Source organism: Salmo trutta, unplaced genomic scaffold (genome assembly GCF_901001165.1).
Source record: "Salmo trutta unplaced genomic scaffold, fSalTru1.1, whole genome shotgun sequence".
Classification (NCBI taxonomy): domain Eukaryota; kingdom Metazoa; phylum Chordata; class Actinopteri; order Salmoniformes; family Salmonidae; genus Salmo; species Salmo trutta.
The window spans coordinates 462,715-480,656 of NW_021823350.1; the positions used below are offsets into that span (position 1 = coordinate 462,715).

The following is a 17,942-nucleotide window of genomic DNA, read 5'->3' on the forward strand; positions in this document are numbered from 1 at the left end:
TGTGTGTGTGTGTGTGTGTGTGTGTGTGTGTGTGTGTGTGTGTGTGCGTGCGTTCGTTTTGTCATTTGAGGACCGGAATGACAGTTAATTGGGTGTTCCACCCCTTGACGGACTGAGGTTATTAGCCCACAGCAATAACAGCAGACTAACAACGCGCGGTATAGACTAGAAGTGTCACTCAGACACTTTCCTCTTTCCTCTTGCCACGGGAGAAATGCACTATCTAGCCGCAGCACAGTGGAAATATGGGTTTTGGAGGAGCGCACCAGTGCGCACAGCTTGGAATCGCCTAATCAGCCACACGTGAATAAAACACAATTTTCGTGCGGGAAAATAGATCTGTCTGTAGTGGCTGTACTATTGGAATTTACATAAACTCCTAGAAAATGACAACGGCAACAGAAATGGGGTCCACGAAAATAACACCCGAGGTTCTGCAAGAGATGCTACAACATTACAACTTAACGCGACAACAGTTCATCGAGTCTTACAACATACAGCCGCTTGTCTACGTCCCTGAACTCCCGTTGGGCGCTAAGACTACTTTCGTCATGATGTATGTTATCATTTTCATCCTGGCTCTGGTTGGGAACAGTTTGGTTGTCTACATAGTGGTGCGTAAAAGAGCAATACAGACCTCCACTAATATCTTCATCTGTTCTCTGGCGGTGAGCGATCTTCTGATCACATTCTTCTGTATCCCGTTCACCTTGTTGCAGAACATCTCCTCGGAATGGCTTGGAGGTGAGGTCCTCTGTTCCATGTTTCCATCAACACCTGTCTGTTCTGCACTGCATGCCTACTGGTTGAATTAACGTTGTTTACACGTCATTTCAATGAAATGACATTGAACTAAAGTGGAATTAGACATTGAATTGACTTTATGCGCCCAGTGGGGTGCCTACTGTCATTGATAGTTTGAATAAACTTTAGAAGCCTATATGGAATGCTGTTTTTTTCCCCTTCATCTTAAAATAATATGGATGCGCATTAAATTTGGCAGTAGTTTAAGAATATTATAATCGGAGCCTTGACACTCATTGATTTATGAACGGGTTGTGTATGCAGAGCACTTTTTATAATTTCAAGAGAATCTCAGTGTATTATTGGCTTCTGGTGCCTTCTACAGTTTAATGAAACTGATGGAAGTGGGTCACTCAACCCATCAGTCAAAATGTTGCCGTTAAAAACCAACCAACATGGGAAGTAACAGACTACAGAGCAGTGGCTTACAGAGGATTTTATTTCCATAGTTGTAGTCTAAGTAAACCGTTTTTATCGATGTTCTGGTTTGCCGGACATTAGGGTTTATAGGTGGCTTGAGAGTTATTTCACCTTTTTCAATATTTCACACAAGATTTAGAGCAAGTAATATCACATTCGTTTTGTGATATAGGTTACACTGTGAATTGTCACAAAATAGCCTATTTTGTTTGAATGGGTGAGGAGCAGCCTTCTGGGGGGCTACACATCGAAGCCAGGGGATTTAGGAGTGAAGGTTACCTACACAGTTATATAACGAGGGCCATACCGGCTGCAGTACACAGGCAGCTCAATTATGATATGTTGCACAAGTCTTAACAAAAGAGCTGATTTGATTGGTCAAAAGACCAATTAGTGAGAAAAAAAGCTCGGAATTGGTCTGTGTAAACGCAGCCAATGAGAGAACGTATGGCGAAACTTCTGCTTGTTCCGGGTACAGTGTGTTTTTGAGTGACACTTCTAACCCCTTCTCTTCCTAGGTGTTCTCATCTGCAAGACGATTCCTTTTGTTCAGACTATGGCCATAGTGACAGGGATTCTCACAATGACCTGCATCGCCGTGGAGAGGTACCAGGGAATTGTCTACCCTTTGAAAATGAGGAGGCAGTACACTCCGAAAAGAGCATACAAGATGCTAGGTATGCTTTTAAAAAAATAAACACTTTCTGCTTTTGTGTTAATGGTGTACGGCAGTGAGAGTAGAGAAGGGAGGGTGGGGAGGAAGAGAAATGAGAGAGGGGAGGACTAAAGGTCACCAGGCACAGACATTATGAGAGGATAGTAGCCTATGAGAGTTCTTCAGAAATGATTGAATTTCTTTCATAATATAAAAAAAGTGGAGTATGGTGTGTAGATAAGTGGAAAAAAATGCATAAAGCTCTGAGGCACTGACAACAAAAATAGAAAAAAATGGCTTAGGTGGCTTATGGTAGTGAAATGAACATCACATTCTCTGGCAACAGCTTTGGTGTACATTTCTGCAGTCAGCATGCCAATGGCACGCTCCTCAACTTGATACATCTGTGGTGTTGTGTTGTGTGACAAAACTCCACATTTTAGTGTGACCTTTTATTGTCCTCAGCACAAGGTGCACCTGTGTAATGATCAAGCTGTTTAATCAGCTTCTTGATATGCCACACCTGTCAGGTGGATGGATTATCTTGGCAAAGGAGAAATGCTCACTAACAGGGATGAAAACAAATGTATACACAATTTGAGAGAAATTCGCTTTTTGTGTGTATGGAACATTTCTGGGATCTTTGTTTGTATTTTTGTTCAGTGTATATAGGAGATAGGTCTCGTACCAAATGGCACTCTATCTCTTACCAATCACTATAGCATGATGCTCGACTTGTGTTGAATTCATTCATATGTTAAACATACAGAATAGGAACATTCTATTCCAGCTAACCAATAGATATACAGGATAGGAACATTTTATTCCAGCTACCCAATAGATATACAGAATAGGAACATTCTATTCCAGCTAACCAATAGATATACAGGATAGGAACATTCTATTCCAGCTACCCAATAGACATACAGAATAGGAACATTCTATTCCAGCTAACCAATAGATATACAGGATAGGAACATTCTATTCCAGCTACCCAATAGATATACAGGATAGGAACATTCTATTCCAGCTACCCAATAGATACACAGGATAGGAACATTTTATTCCAGCTACCCAATAGATATACAGGATAGGAACATTCTATTCCAGCTACCCAATAGATATACAGGATAGGAACATTCTATTCCAGCTACCCAATAGATATACAGGATAGGAACATTCTATTCCAGCTACCCAATAGATATACAGGATAGGAACATTCCATTCCAGCTACCCAATAGATATACAGGATAAGAACATTCCATTCCAGCTACCCAATAGATATACAGGATAGGAACATTCTATTCCAGCTACCCAATAGATATACAGGATAGGAACATTCTATTCCAGCTACCCAATAGATATACAGGATAGGAACATTCTATTCCAGCTACCCAATAGATACACAGGATAAGAACATTCCATTCCAGCTACCCAATAGATATACAGGATAGGAGGAACATTCTATTCCTGCTACCCAATAGATATACAGGATAGGAACATTCTATTCCAGCTACCCAATAGATACACAGGATAAGAACATTCCATTCCAGCTACCCAATCGAAGGTACACATGAAGGTACCTGTGCCATTAAACCCCTACAACTCATCCAGAACGCCGCAGCCCGTCTGGTGTTCAACCTTCCCAAGTTCTCTCACGTCACCCCGCTCCTCCGCACACTCCACTGGCTTCCAGTTGAAGCTCGCATCCGCTACAAGACCATGGTGCTTGCCTACGGAGCTGTGAGGGGAACGGCACCTCCGTACCTTCAGGCTCTGATCAGGCCCTACACCCAAGCAAGGGCACTGCGTTCATCCACCTCTGGCCTGCTCGCCCCCCTACCTCTGAGGAAGTACAGTTCCCGCTCAGCCCAGTCAAAACTGTTTGCTGCTCTGGCACCCCAATGGTGGAACAAGCTCCCTCACGACGCCAGGACAGCGGAGTCAATCACCACCTTCCGGAGACACCTGAAACCCCACCTCTTTAAGGAATACCTGGGATAGGATAAAGTAATCCTTCTAACCCCCCCCCCAAAAAAAATAAAAAATAAAGATATATATATATATATACATACAGACAGACAGACAGACAGACAGACAGACAGACAGACAGACAGACAGACAGACAGACAGACATACATACATACATACATACATAAAAAAATAAAACATATATGTACTATTGTAAAGTGGTTGTTCCACTGGATATCATAAGGTGAATGCACCAATTTGCTAAATGACGTAAATGTAAATGTACAAATGTGAAAAATTGGTGGATTCAGTGTTTTGGAAAGAAACTCTTCATATGTCTACAGTATATGATGTATTACTTGTGGTATTGTGAAGAAGTCATTGTATTGAGACATGTCTTCGTTGTGTAGGACTTGTATGGAGTACATCAGTGGTTGTGGGATCCCCAATGCTGTTCGTACAGCAACTAGAGGTATGTCAAGCCCCTCACATCACAGCTACTGTAGCTTCAGATCAAATCCAAATGCTTACAGTAAACATCCTGGCACCTAAGAATCTGACCTGATCTGACCTAACTTAACCCCTAACTTAACCTAACCAAACCTGACCTAACTTAACCCCTAACTTAACCTAACCTGACCTGATCTAACCTAACCTGACCTAACCTGACCTAACTTAACCCCTAACTTAACTTGACCTTACCTAATCTAATTTAACCTAATCTAACCAAATCTGACCTAACCTGACCTAATCTAACTTAACCTAACCAAACCTGACCTAATCTTACCAAAACTGACCTGACTTAACCAGACCTGACCTAACTTAACCCCTAACTTAACCTAACCTGACCTGCTCTAATCTAACCAAAACTGACCTGACTTAACCAGACCTGACCTTACCTAACTTAACCTAATCGGTTGCTTTCAGAATCACTCCAGAACACCCAAAGCTGTTATTGAATGCTTCATTGATGTGTTTCCCCCTCCATTCCCAGGTGAAGTATGACTTCCTGTACGACCACCACCACGTGTGTTGTCAGGAGCGTTGGCGTTCCCTGACCCACAGACAAGTGTACACCACTTTCATCATGGTAGCTCTGTTCCTGATGCCCATGGCAGCCATGTTGTTTCTCTACACACGGATAGGGATAGAGCTGTGGATTAGGAAGAGGGTGGGGGACTCCTCTGTCCTGAACACCATGAACCACAGAGAGGTCAACAAAATATCCAGGTACTGTATGTACTGTACATAGATATAGGGAAGAATGAGAGAGGGGAGAGATGAGCCAGGAGAGGACTGGCCACCATCCTCAGAGCCTGGTTCCTCTCTAGAATGGGAGAGATGAGCCAGGAGAGGACTGGCCATCATCCTCAGAGCCTGGTTCCTCTCTAGAATGAGAGAGGGGAGAGATGAGCCAGGAGAGGACTGGCCACCACCCTCAGAGCCTGGTTCCTCTCTAGAATGGGAGAGATGAGCCAGGAGAGGACTGGCCACCATCCTCAGAGCCTGGTTCCTCTCTAGAATGAGAGAGGGGAGAGATGAGCCAGGAGAGGACTGGCCACCATCCTCAGAGCCTGGTTCCTCTCTAGAATGAGAGATGAGCCAGGAGAGGACTGGTCACCCCTCAGAGCCTGGTTCCTCTCTACCCAGTACAGCCAGGAGAGGACTGGCCACCCCTCAGAGCCTGGTTCCTCTGGTCTACCCAGTACAGCCAGGAGAGGACTGGCCACCCCTCAGAGCCTGGTTCCTCTCTACCCAGCACAGCCAGGAGAGGACTGGCCACCCCTCAGAGCCTGGTTCCTCTCTACCCAGTACAGCCAGGAGAGGACTGGCCACCCCTCAGAGCCTGGTTCCTCTGGTCTACCCAGTACAGCCAGGAGAGGACTGGCCACCCCTCAGAGCCTGGTTCCTCTCTACCCAGTACAGCCAGGAGAGGACTGGTCACCCCTCAGAGCCTGGTTCCTCTCTACCCAGTACAGCCAGGAGAGGACTGGCCACCCCTCAGAGCCTGGTTCCTCTTTACCCAGTACAGCCAGGAGAGGACTGGCCACCCCTCAGAGCCTGGTTCCTCTATACCCAGTACAGCCAGGAGAGGACTGGTCACCCCTCAGAGCCTGGTTCCTCTCTACCCAGTACAGCCAGGAGAGGACTGGCCACCCCTCAGAGCCTGGTTCCTCTCTACCCAGTACAGCCAGGAGAGGACTGGCCACCCCTCAGAGCCTGGTTCCTCTCTACCCAGTACAGCCAGGAGAGGACTGGTCACCCCTCAGAGCCTGGTTCCTCTCTACCCAGTACAGCCAGGAGAGGACTGGTCCCCCCTCAGAGCCTGGTTCCTCTCTACCCAGTACAGCCAGGAGAGGACTGGTCACCCCTCAGAGCCTGGTTCCTCTCTACCCAGTACAGCCAGGAGAGGACTGGCCACCCCTCAGAGCCTGGTTTCTTCCTAGGTTCCTGCCTTCTAGGGTGTTTTTTCTAGACGCTGTGCTTTTGCCTCTGCATTGCTCTTTGGGGTTTTTGGCTTGTTATCTGTAAAGAGCTTTGTGACAACTGCTGATGTAAAAAGGGCTTTATAAAATGCATGATATTGATTGATTGAGATGAACGGGATATGAAAAGTTGAACGCACGTGGGTATTGAACCGCAGTCTGAGTTGACTGGAGTTGGCAGCACTAACGCTAGACCATTCAGGCACGCCGAGCTTTTCTACAATAGCTGTTTTATTGTGTTGAAATGCATTGTGCATGATGACACCTGCACGTCTCTCAGTATGGGAAGAATAACAGAAAGGGAATCAGCATGAGAAGGTTACAACATGCTTTATTGATTTTCACAGGAAGAAGAAGCGAGCTGTAAAAATGATGATTACCATCGTTCTGCTGTTCACAATCTGTTGGGCTCCGTTTCATACCGTTCACATGCTGTTTGAGTACAGTAAGTATATGATCTATCACACTACAATAACGACAGTAGGGCTAGGTCTAACACGCTGAACTAGGGTGTAGTACATATAGCATAAACCATCACCGTCACATAGGTTAACCTTTACATTCAGGTTTAACTGTAACTCAGAGGCAGGTGTAAATCTGACGGTTCAGCATCTTTTTTTTTACTCTCACTAATCACGTTTCCATTAAACCATTTCATGCGGATGAATTACCTGATGCATGAAAAAAAAGTCACGACCAGTCTGATGAAAACATGAAATGTCGGTACAAGACTGTTGGCAAAAGTTTTTGTTCGTTCGAAATGGTGGGATCTTTTTGTGTCGGTAAAATCAATTACGCGAGAAATGGCGGTGGAAATGCATTGATGCGCAAATATTGATTTAATAACCATCACATCAAAGTAAACTTGGAGTCACGTGATATGTTGTTGTGTTCCTCGCACTACGACCCGGGAAAGCATGCAGTTTATTAGGCTACAGATTAAATAAATGATCAACTTCACAGGGTGGTGAATGTGCAATGAGATTGATGCTCCTTTCCAATAAATGTCGAGGGTCTTATTCTGGCGACATGATGATCGATGCTTGGCTGCCGTTTGACAAATGCACATCATTTTGCTCTTATTCATAATAATCTGATAATGTCGGTAGCCTACCCGCTCTGTATCTGCGAGCTGTTGGCTAGCGCGCATGTACCCAGACCAGAGCGGGCACATCTGCTATATAATACAACACTTTTTGTGATACAAGTATCAGTAGAGTTGGAAATGCGATGGAAACCCATTTAACTTGTATTTTTCCATTCGGTACATGAAAATGTAACAGTAAAAGTGATGTTTATATACACAACGTCACGCACATCCTCTTGTCGGGGACCTCGAGTGGCGCAGCGGTGTAACATGCTGACCAGACCGGACGCGTAGCGTGCGCGAGCGTCGCAAAATAGATCGCGCTGCAAGTCCTGCCTCCCCCATCTCCTCATTGGTTTATAGAAGCAGGTACCCACGTCCCATCTCCTCATTGGTTTATAGAAGCAGGTACCCACGTCCCATCTCCTCATTGGTTTATAGAAGCAGGTACCCACGTCCCATCTCCTCATTGGTTTATAGAAGCAGGTACCCACGTCCCATCTCCTCATTGGTTTATAGAAGCAGGTACCCACGTCCCATCTCCTCATTGGTTATACCCACGTGGGTGATTGAAAGAAGAACTGTTTTGCCGGTTGTCTTGGTGATACTATGAAAGTGTAGATGGATCACCATATAAGTTCAAAGATGAAAAAGCCTGGAAGGAGGAGAGATGACTAGAAACGATTCGGTTGGCCGTTTTCTGTGTGGATTAATTGTCGGAGTAGAGGACCTTGTGCATTTCAGGTAAAATAACAACTCAATGTTTATATCCCAGGACAAATTAGCTAGCAACAGCAAGCTAACTAACTAAATTGCCATAAATGTTTAATGCTTTTCGACCTGTCCACAAATTAATGTAATTGGTTCAGAGTTTGTTTTGATATTTTAACCTGCGTGTCGTGATCGCGTTTGGTGTAGGGGGACATAATACATTTATGCAGTATAGCACACGCGCGCAGCCGGTTTGGGTTCCGTGTAAGGCACTGCATCTCAGTGCAAGAGGTGCCACTATTGTACCTGGTTTGAATCCAAGCTGTATCACATCTGGTTGTGCTCGAGAGTCCCATAGGGCGGCGCACAATTGGCCCAGCGTCGTCCACTGTAAATAAGAATATGTTCTTAACTGACTTGCCTAGTTAAAATTAAAAACGTTTAAATCAGCAAACAGTCTGTTTTTATTTAATGTTATTTTATGTTTCTTAAGAGAAAAATATTGTAGTGATGTCCTTTATTTGTTACTGTATTGTAATTTCCAAAAAATGTATAATGAAAAAATCAGTTTGATGGAAACATCTCTTGTGGGAAAATGCAATATTGTTATATGGAGATTTTAGAATATTCAAATGAAAATCTGTCGCAAATTGGATGGAAACCTAGCTACAAATATTCTCTAAATACAGCTGAACTAATCCCTAAAAACCTTCCTTTCTTCACATCTAGACGACCTGGAGAAGAACTCTGATGAGGTGACGGTGAACATGATCATCGCCATCGTCCAGGCCATAGGCTTCTCCAACTCCTTCAACAACCCGATCATCTACGCCTTCATGAACGAGAACTTCAAGAAGAGCTGTGTGGCTACCTTGTCCCGCTGCCTCAGGAAACCCTCCAACCACCGGGGCGGCGCTGTGGAGACGCCCAACAACCCCACTGTATGCTTTATTAGACCACTGAAGAGGGAGGCCTTCTCAGAGACTGGTGGCGGGGCTAATGGAGGCTTGGTGCAGGGTGTGCTGGAGAACGGTCCGTCTGTCTCCTCTCAGACCTCCTCAGCTTTAGCAGGAGAGAAGATGACGGTGAACAGTGAGCTACCAGTGAGCAGCGTAGATCTGTTGAAATAGTCTCGTTACAGACTTTAAAAAAAGAAGCACACCAGTCTCCTTTTTCACCTAATTTATCCAAGTGTACATTAGGGGAGAAATGAGTACAGGTTCAAAAGCGTACCTTTTGGAAAAGGTACAAATGATCCTATTTAGGCTACCACCACAGTGACAAAGCAGTCTGTTCCTTTAAGTGGCAAAAATGTACCACTAAAACGTTTTTTGGGGTGTTGTTTTAAAACGGTAGGGTACAGAACCTTATTTGCATATTTCCCAGGGTGCCTTTTCAAGGGAAATTTAGAGTTACACCATTAATGACTGTGTTTGCTAGTGACACAGACATGGTTGTTACATTCAATTGCTTTGTCCTGTAGCCTTCATCAAGTGAGTTCCTAAGTTAATATTTGATCATTTACCATAATTTCCGGACTATTAAGCGCACCGGAATATAAGCCGCACCCACTGAATTTAAAATAAAATATTATTTTGAACATAAATAAGCCGCACATGTCTATAAGCCTCAGGTGCCTACCGGTACATTGAAACAAATGAACTTTACACAGGCTTTAACGAAACACGGCTTGTAAAAAAAAAAGAGCAGTAAGCTTTAGTTGTCTTTTTGCACTGAGTCAATTCCTCACGCTGCTGTTTCCAACGTCTTATCATCGACTCATTAAGACCAAGCTCCCGTGCAGCAGCTCTATTTCCTTTTCCAACAGCCAGATCAATCGCCTTCAACTTGAAAGCTGCATCATATGCATTTCTCCGTGTCTTTGAGGGTGACAAAATGACTACCGTAATCAGAATGATGAAGTTTGAGAGCGCTCGATTTAATCTAAACAGTAAACAAAGAAGTTGTTTGACCTTAACCCGTTTGGCAATTTCATTGGAGCTTCATGCTGCCAAAAAACTGAGCACGTCACAGAATGTGTTTTTTTGTAGAAAAAAAATTTGAAGGCGGGAAAAATCCATATATTAGCCGAGTCATTGTTTAAGCCGCGAGGTTCAAAGCCTGGGAAAAAAGTTGCGGCTTATAGCCCGGAATTTACGGTAAATTAAACTCTTTATGACAATACATTACATATCATATTTTAACAGTGTAGTTTCACCCCAACACAGCGGTCTGAAACTAGCCCGAGTAGCAGTCTCTTTAGCTAATCCACTTCCTGTAGTCTATGTCATTGCTTCTTAGTCTGGTACTCAGACTAGTCTTAAACTGCTGGTTTGCAGGCCACATCAGGCAAGTCACATTACGCTGGCTTGCAAAGTGATATTGAATTCTTATTGGAATACAGCCAAAGTTAGAATATCCCAACAACTTTTAAATCACACTCAACCAGAATTTTTTTATTTAACAAGGCAAGTCAGTTAAGAACAAATTCTTATTTTCATAGACAGCCTAGGAACAGTGGGTTAACTGTTTTGTTCAGGGCAGAACGACAGATTTATTTTTACCTTGCCAGCTCGGGGATTTGATCTTGCAACCTTTCAGTTACTAGTCCAATGCTCTAACCACAAGGCTACCTGCCAACCCCAAAAATGGACAGCCAAAGTCGGGAAGATTTGATAAATGAGACTCCCTCTAAACGGGAACAACCATCTCAGTAACGGGTGAAATAAGTCCAACTACTAACAGATTGGATGAGTTAAAAAAAATTATTTTATTTATCTTTGTGTAGCCTAAGATCAATCAGACATATTGAAACAAACAATTCTAAAAATCAACCTACGATAGTGCATGCTGGGAAATATGACAATGGAAATGGTTTTTGAGAGTATATTGGGTACAAAAATGTACCATTATACATTATGCCTTTTTTCTGAGAGTGTACATACAGTGCATTCGGAAAGTATTCAGACCCCTTGACTTTTTCCACATTTTGTTACGTTACAGCCTTATTCTAAAATGGATTGAATAAACATTTTCCCTCAATCCTCACACAATACCCCACAATAACAAAGCAAAACCAGGTATTTAGAAATTTTAGCAAATTTATAAAAAATAAAACATACCTTATTTACATAAGTATTCAGCCCCTTTGCTATTAGACTCGAAATTGAGCTCAGGTGCATCCTGTTTCCATTGATCATCCTTGAGATATTTCTACAACTTGATTGGAGTCCACCTGTGGTCAATTCAGATTTGAAAAGGCACACACAAGTCTATATAAGGTCCCACAGTTGACAGTGTAAGCCATGAGGTCGAAGGAATTGTCCTAGAGCTCCGAGACAGGATTGTGTCGAGGCACAGATCTGGGTAAGGGTACCAAAACATTTCTGCAGCATTGAAGGTCCCCAAGAACACAGTGGCCTCCATCATTCTTAAATGGAACAAGTTTGGAATCACCAAGACTCTTCCTAGAGTTGGCCACCCTGCCAAACTGATCAATCGGGGGAGAAGGGCCTTGGTCAGGGAGGTGACTAAGAACCCGATTGTCACTCTGACAGAGCTCCAGATTTCCTCTGTGGAGATGGGAGAACCTTCCAGAAGTACAACCATCTCTGCAGCACTCCACCAATCAGGCCTATATGGTAGAGTGGCCAGACGGAAGCCAACCTCAGTAAAAGGCATATCACAGCCCGCTTGGAGTTTGCCAAAAGGCACCCTGGTCTGATGAAACCAAGATTGAACACTTTGAACTTTTCGGCCTGAATGCCAAGCGCCACGTCTGGAGGAAACGTGGCACCATCCCTGCGGTGAAGCATGGTGGTGGCAGCATCCTGCTGTGGGGATGTTTTTCAGCAGAAAATAATAGATCTGCAGAAAAGAATGGGAGAAACTCCCCAAATACAGGTGTGCCGAGCTTGTAGCATCATACCCAAGAAGACTTGAGGCTGTAATCGCTGCCAAAGGTCCATCAACAAAGTACTGAGTAAAGGGTCTAAATATTTCAAAAACCTATTTTTGCTTTGTTGTTATGGAGTATTGTGTGTAGACTGATGAGGGGGAGGGGGGGGGACGGACGGACAATTTAATCCATTCCAGAATAAGGCTGTAATGTAACAAGATGTGGAAAAAGTCAAGGGGTCTGAATACTTTCGAAGGCACTGTACATATGCCAACTTCTGAAGAACTATTCTGCAGGACGTACCCTACAATCATCAGACTAAAACAGCCTGGTGAAACCAGCCACTACCCTGCCCAGCAAGGGTGACAGTGCCTTCTCACGTGGCCCCCTCAGCTCTGCAACACTCTACCTGTACTCGTCAAGGAGGCAGCTTTAATGTCCTCACTTTAAAACACAACACCTATTCAAGCTTTTAATGTTTAATGGCTTAATCTGCTTAAAGTCCATCTTCAACATTAGTAGGTAATGTGTTGACGTATTGTGATTTTGTTTTGCTTTTTAACTTTATGCGCATTGAGCATGGGAAATGTGCTATGCAAATGATATGTATATGTATTATTATTATTATTATTACTATTGACAGGAAGAGAACACCACAGCAGGCAGGCAGCTAGTAGCAGGCAGGCAGCTAGTAGCAGGCAGGCAGCTAGTAGCAGGCAGCTAGTGGCAGGCAGCTAGTAGCAGGCAGCTAGTAGCAGGCAGCTAGTAGCAGGCAGCTAGTAGCAGGCAGGCAGGCAGGCAGGCAGGCAGGCAGGCAGCTAGTAGCAGGCAGGCAGCTAGTAGCAGGCAGGCAGCTAGTAGCAGGCAGGCAGGCAGGCAGCTAGTAGCAGGCAGGCAGGCAGCTAGTAGCAGGCAGGCAGGCAGCTAGTAGCAGGCAGCTAGTAGCAGGCAGGCAGGCAGCTAGTGGCAGGCAGGCAGGCAGCTAGTAGCAGGCAGGCAGCTAGTGGCAGGCAGGCAGGCAGCTAGTGGCAGGCAGCTAGTAGCAGGCAGGCAGGCAGCTAGTAGCAGGCAGGCAGGCAGCTAGTGGCAGGCAGCTAGCAGGCAGGCAGCTGTCGTTTAGGAGACGGTAGACCAAAGTCCTGGTGGCAAAACCTCTTACTGCTCAACTGTACATACGGTAGTGAGAGCTAGTCCATTAACGTACATGATCACTTATAAAAGCACATTTTGTACTTTCACAAAACTACTGTCTTGTAAATGAAGGTAAGCACTGCAGGCATCTCAGAGAAGTACAGATTGTGAAGACAGGTTTTGAATATGAAATAAGACAGGGTCACCTCAGAAAGATCAAAATGCTTTGAAATAGAAAAGACACAGAGGTTCATTGATTCACTATTATGTGATTCGGCGTTGCTGAGAAAGCCAGGTTCATTGATTCACTATTACCTGATTCGGCATGCCGAGAAAGCCAGGTTCATTGATTCACTATTACCTGATTCGGCATGCCGAGAAAGCCAGGTTCATTGATTCACTATTACCTGATTCGGCATGCCGAGAAAGCCAGGTTCATTGATTCACTATTACCTGATTCGGCATGCCGAGAAAGCCAGGTTCATTGATTCACTATTACCTGATTCGGCATGCCGAGAAAGCCAGGTTCATTGATTCACTATTACCTGATTCGGCATGCCGAGAAAGCCAGGTTCATTGATTCACTACAGATAATACATACATTTTACATTTACATTTTAGTCATTTAGCAGACACTCTTATCCAGAGTGACTTACAGTAGTGAATGCATACATTTCATACATTTTTTTTTTTTTTTTCTGTGCTGGCCCCCCGTGGGAATCGAACCCACAACCCTGGTGTTGCAAACACCATGCTCTACCAACTGAGCTACAGGGAAGGCTATACAATAGACTCAAGAGGTCTTGGAGGTGGAATACTCAGTACCATGGAAATCACTACTGTCTGGAGATGGTGGAGATATCTAATTATAAAGAGGCTAATTACCAATCAATGAATGAATCAAGACCATTTTATTTAACTGAAAGAGCTAAACGTTATTAACCTGGTCCCAGATCTATTTGTGCTCTATGCAACTCCATGTTCAAGCCAAACAATGAGTGACAAGTAGGTTGACACAACAACACAAACAGACCGACACTCAGGCTAATACTTTAATCATTAAACAATTGTACAAACATGTTTCTATAGGATTTTGTTAAAGAGGTAAATACTTTTTCAGTACAAGCTTCTGTATATGTGCTATCAACATTATATTTCATTACTGGACCACAAGTTAAATGTTGAACTTGAGTTGATGCTTCTACATCTGCATTGCTTTCTCTGTGGTTTTAGGCTGGATGAGAACTTTGTGACCACTGCTGATGTAAAAAAGGGCTTATCGTGTGTCTATTGTTGTACGTGTCACCAAGATTATGTTTCAAATGTGGATAAAAAAAAGAAGAACATGGTTTGGTTTTCATTTCTGTGTGTAATTACTTCCTTTAATGGATCCAAATCCAGCTTTATGGTTGACATCAGAATGTTGAGAAAACAGCAAACAGTGACTGCATGCCAAATGGAACCCTGCAGAGCACTACTTTAGACCAGAGGCCTGTGGGCGATTAACTTCACCAGTCCTACTAATTACTAGCTTAAAAGCCTACCTGCTGTTGAAGCCATTAAGGTTCTCTGTGTGAGGGTTCTCCCATCCCAGTGGTTTAAAAATGCTCTTATCTGCAAGAGAGGCACTGTCAGTTCTCCCATTTCCATATTGGTTTGGTGGAACTCCAAGTCACTGTGACATTTCGGCAGTCATGTCATATTTGAAACAGATTTCTTCATATCATCTCTGTTAAAGAGATTGAACAGGATTTTAAGCATTTCCAAATTCTTAACATATACGAATTGCAGGATTTATTAATAGATGTAAAGCCCCGTTTAGGGGACTTGCGTGGTTCTGACCGCCATTTTAGTGTCTAAATGGGTCTGTGAACACCGTAGATGGAAATGGTTTGCATTGAGCGGTAGCCCTGATTCTCACAGACACAGTATGTCTCCTCTGAAATCTGACACCACTTGATGCTGGGATGTCCCTCAGAGATCGATTTATAGCCAGTAATCTAAAATAATTGCAAACAAAAAAACACTTGTTTGTTATGAAAGGCAAGTTCCTACGAGTTCAGGAAGCCATGCTGGAGCTCTGTGAGACATTCACAGCGATGGGAGCAGACGTTTTGATCAAGAGAAACTTTAAAAACTTTAACTTTTTTCTAACACTAAATATACAAATATGTATTTTACAGCTATAAGGAAAGTTAAATATTATAGTCAGTCCTTTTATAAATTGATTATACTATATTTAGAAAACAATATAAGTCATTTCAAGCCATATTCATAGTTTTGTTGAATCAGAAATACATTAAGATATTTCATCATATTTGTCCTGTGTACTTGTGTCCTCAAAAGTGACAACACCTCTGCAATTTATAACAATTTTTACCTGGAAGGTGAGATTTAATCTTGGATTACTAGTTATTGTTTGTGTCCCTTTTATGATAAATCCTTACTTCTGGAGATTACGTAGATTACAATGATTTACATTTAAGAGGTTTTAAATAACACATAAACCACAAAGACTCATCCATACAGTAGAGGGATGTTTTAAACCATAAAGACATCCATACATACAGTAGAGGGATGTTTTAAACCATAAAGACATCCATACATACAGTAGAGGGATGTTTTAATCCATACATACAGTAGAGGGATGTTTTAAACCATAAAGACATCCATACATACAGTAGAGGGATGTTTTAAACCATAAAGACATCCATACATACAGTAGAGGGATGTTTTAAACCATAAAGACATCTATACATACAGTAGAGGGATGTTTTAAACCATAAAGACATCCATACATACAGTAGAGGGATGTTTTAATCCATACATACAGTAGAGGGATGTTTTAAACCATAAAGACATCCATACATACAGTAGAGGGATATTTTAATCCATAAAGACAGACATTCATACATACAGTAGAGGGATGTTTTAAACCATAAAGACATCCATACATACAGTAGAGGGATGTTTTAATCCATAAAGACATCCATACATACAGTAGAGGGATGTTTTAAACACTGAAAACAAACACACCAGCAGTAAACACAAAAAGCCACTTTGATTGAGGTTTTAGAGAACAGTCACCATATAGTAACCTCACCTTAAGAGACATCAGGAGTGAAGCCTGGGCATCCAAGGCCATCATATAGTACACACAGGGTTCATTGTAACCAGGCTCCAAATGGCTCTGTGCTTCAGCCAACTCCTCTCAAGGTTGTTCAATCAGTGTCAAACCAAACATGAAGGGCATAACAAAGCTGTGTGGCAGTCAGAAGAGTTGGCTCAAGCACATACTTTACAGAGCTGGGAACAGACTCCTTTCAGCCAGTGAACAACATCAAACCCTATTTCTAATCAAATCAGTGACTTCAACGCTTCACTCTTTCCAGCGTCAAGCACACTTTATTGTAAATTCAGAAAGGGAAAGCATGGAAAACAAACGAGGAACATGAGTCCACATGAGGCCACGACTAAACAAATAAAAACAGGTGAACGTCAGTCTTCCATTGTGGAAGAGCTGGAGACGTTTTGACAGGCACTTCTCTCTGTAGTCCTGTGAATGAGAAGAAATGGTATAAAATAACACAAACAGAAAGCCAAAGGAAGAGGTTATATGAAGCTTCATGGAGAGAAAACAAAAGCTTCACGTTAAGGCACTCCTTGTGTATGTGCCCCATGCTCTCTTTGCTCCATCACACACACACACACACACACACACACACACACACACACACACACACACACACACACACACACACACACACACACACACACACACACAATTAGATGTTGGGTGTGGGACAGACAGAGTCCAGGGTTCTACTGGGACAGACAGAGTCCTGGGTTCTACTGGGACAGACAGAGTCCAGGGTTCTACTGGGACAGACAGAGTCCTGGGTTCTACTGGGACAGACAGAGCCCTGGGTTCTCCTGGGACAGACAGAGTCCTGGGTTCTACTGGGACAGACAGCGTCCTGGGTTCTACTGGGACAGACAGAGTCCTGGGTTCTACTGGGACAGACAGAGTCCTGGGTTCTACTGGGACAGACAGAGTCCTGGGTTCTACTGGGACAGACAGAGCCCAGGGTTCTACTGGGACAGACAGAGTCCTGGGTTCTACTGGGACAGACAGAGTCCTGGGTTCTACTGGGACAGACAGCGTCCAGGGTTCTACTGGGACAGACAGAGCCCTGGGTTCTACTGGGACAGCCAGAGTCCTGGGTTCTACTGGGACAGACAGAGTCCTGGGTTCTACTGGGACAGACAGAGTCCTGGGTTCTACTATGTAACCAAGGGGATGTGGAAGTCGGCGCTGTCGAAGAGCAGGGGTCTCCTGGGTGGCGTGGGGTCCTTATCAGCCTTGTGTAAGAGCTTGAACAGTCCTGTACCGATGTTCATGGGGATTCCCATGATGATGCATTCTGATACACCTGGAACAGAGGAGACAGAGAGATTCAGATACACCTGGGAACAGAGGAGACAGAGAGAGATTCAGATACACCTGGGAACAGAGGAGACAGAGAGATTCAGATACACCTGGGACCAGAGGAGACAGAGATATTCAGATACACCTGGGACCAGAGGAGACAGAGATATTCAGATACACCTGGGAACAGAGGAGACAGAGAGATTCAGATACACCTGGGAACAGAGGAGACAGAGAGATTCAGATACACCTGGGAACAGAGGAGACAGAGAGATTCAGATACACCTGGAACCAGAGGAGACAGAGATATTCAGATACACCTGGGACCAGAGGAGACAGAGATATTCAGA

General features: G+C 43.7%; 2 protein-coding genes across 4 annotated transcripts in view; one reads left to right on the forward strand and one right to left on the reverse strand.

Moving 5' to 3' along the window:
* Positions 1 to 264: 264 nt before the first annotated feature.
* Positions 265 to 9,710, forward strand: LOC115190199 (pyroglutamylated RF-amide peptide receptor-like). Its single transcript, XM_029748696.1, has 6 exons — positions 265 to 744; positions 1,743 to 1,901; positions 4,261 to 4,322; positions 4,845 to 5,080; positions 6,684 to 6,781; positions 8,864 to 9,710. The coding sequence occupies exons 1-6, from the start codon at positions 387 to 389 to the stop codon at positions 9,262 to 9,264; spliced, it is 1,314 nt and encodes a 437-aa protein (XP_029604556.1). The 5' UTR covers positions 265 to 386; the 3' UTR covers positions 9,265 to 9,710.
* A 6,322-nt stretch (positions 9,711 to 16,032) lies between these two features.
* LOC115190214 (DNA-directed RNA polymerase III subunit RPC1) overlaps positions 16,033 to 17,942 on the reverse strand; it is a 54,237-nt gene continuing 52,327 nt past the window's right edge. For all 3 annotated transcript variants that reach the window (XM_029748712.1, XM_029748713.1, XM_029748714.1), the window contains one exon: positions 16,033 to 17,596. In XM_029748712.1, the coding sequence (XP_029604572.1) occupies positions 17,448 to 17,596 (149 nt within the window). In that variant the 3' untranslated portion in view covers positions 16,033 to 17,447. The remainder of the gene's footprint in view (positions 17,597 to 17,942) is intronic.

Coding starts and splice junctions, on each gene's coding strand:
- LOC115190199 (XM_029748696.1), top strand. CDS start 387: ATGACAACGGCAACAGAAATGGGGTCCACGAAAATAACACCCGAGGTT. Junction 4,323..4,844: donor TGTTCGTACAGCAACTAGAG/GTATGTCAAGCC, acceptor CTCCATTCCCAG/GTGAAGTATGACTTCCTGTA. Junction 6,782..8,863: donor TCACATGCTGTTTGAGTACA/GTAAGTATATGA, acceptor CTTCACATCTAG/ACGACCTGGAGAAGAACTCT.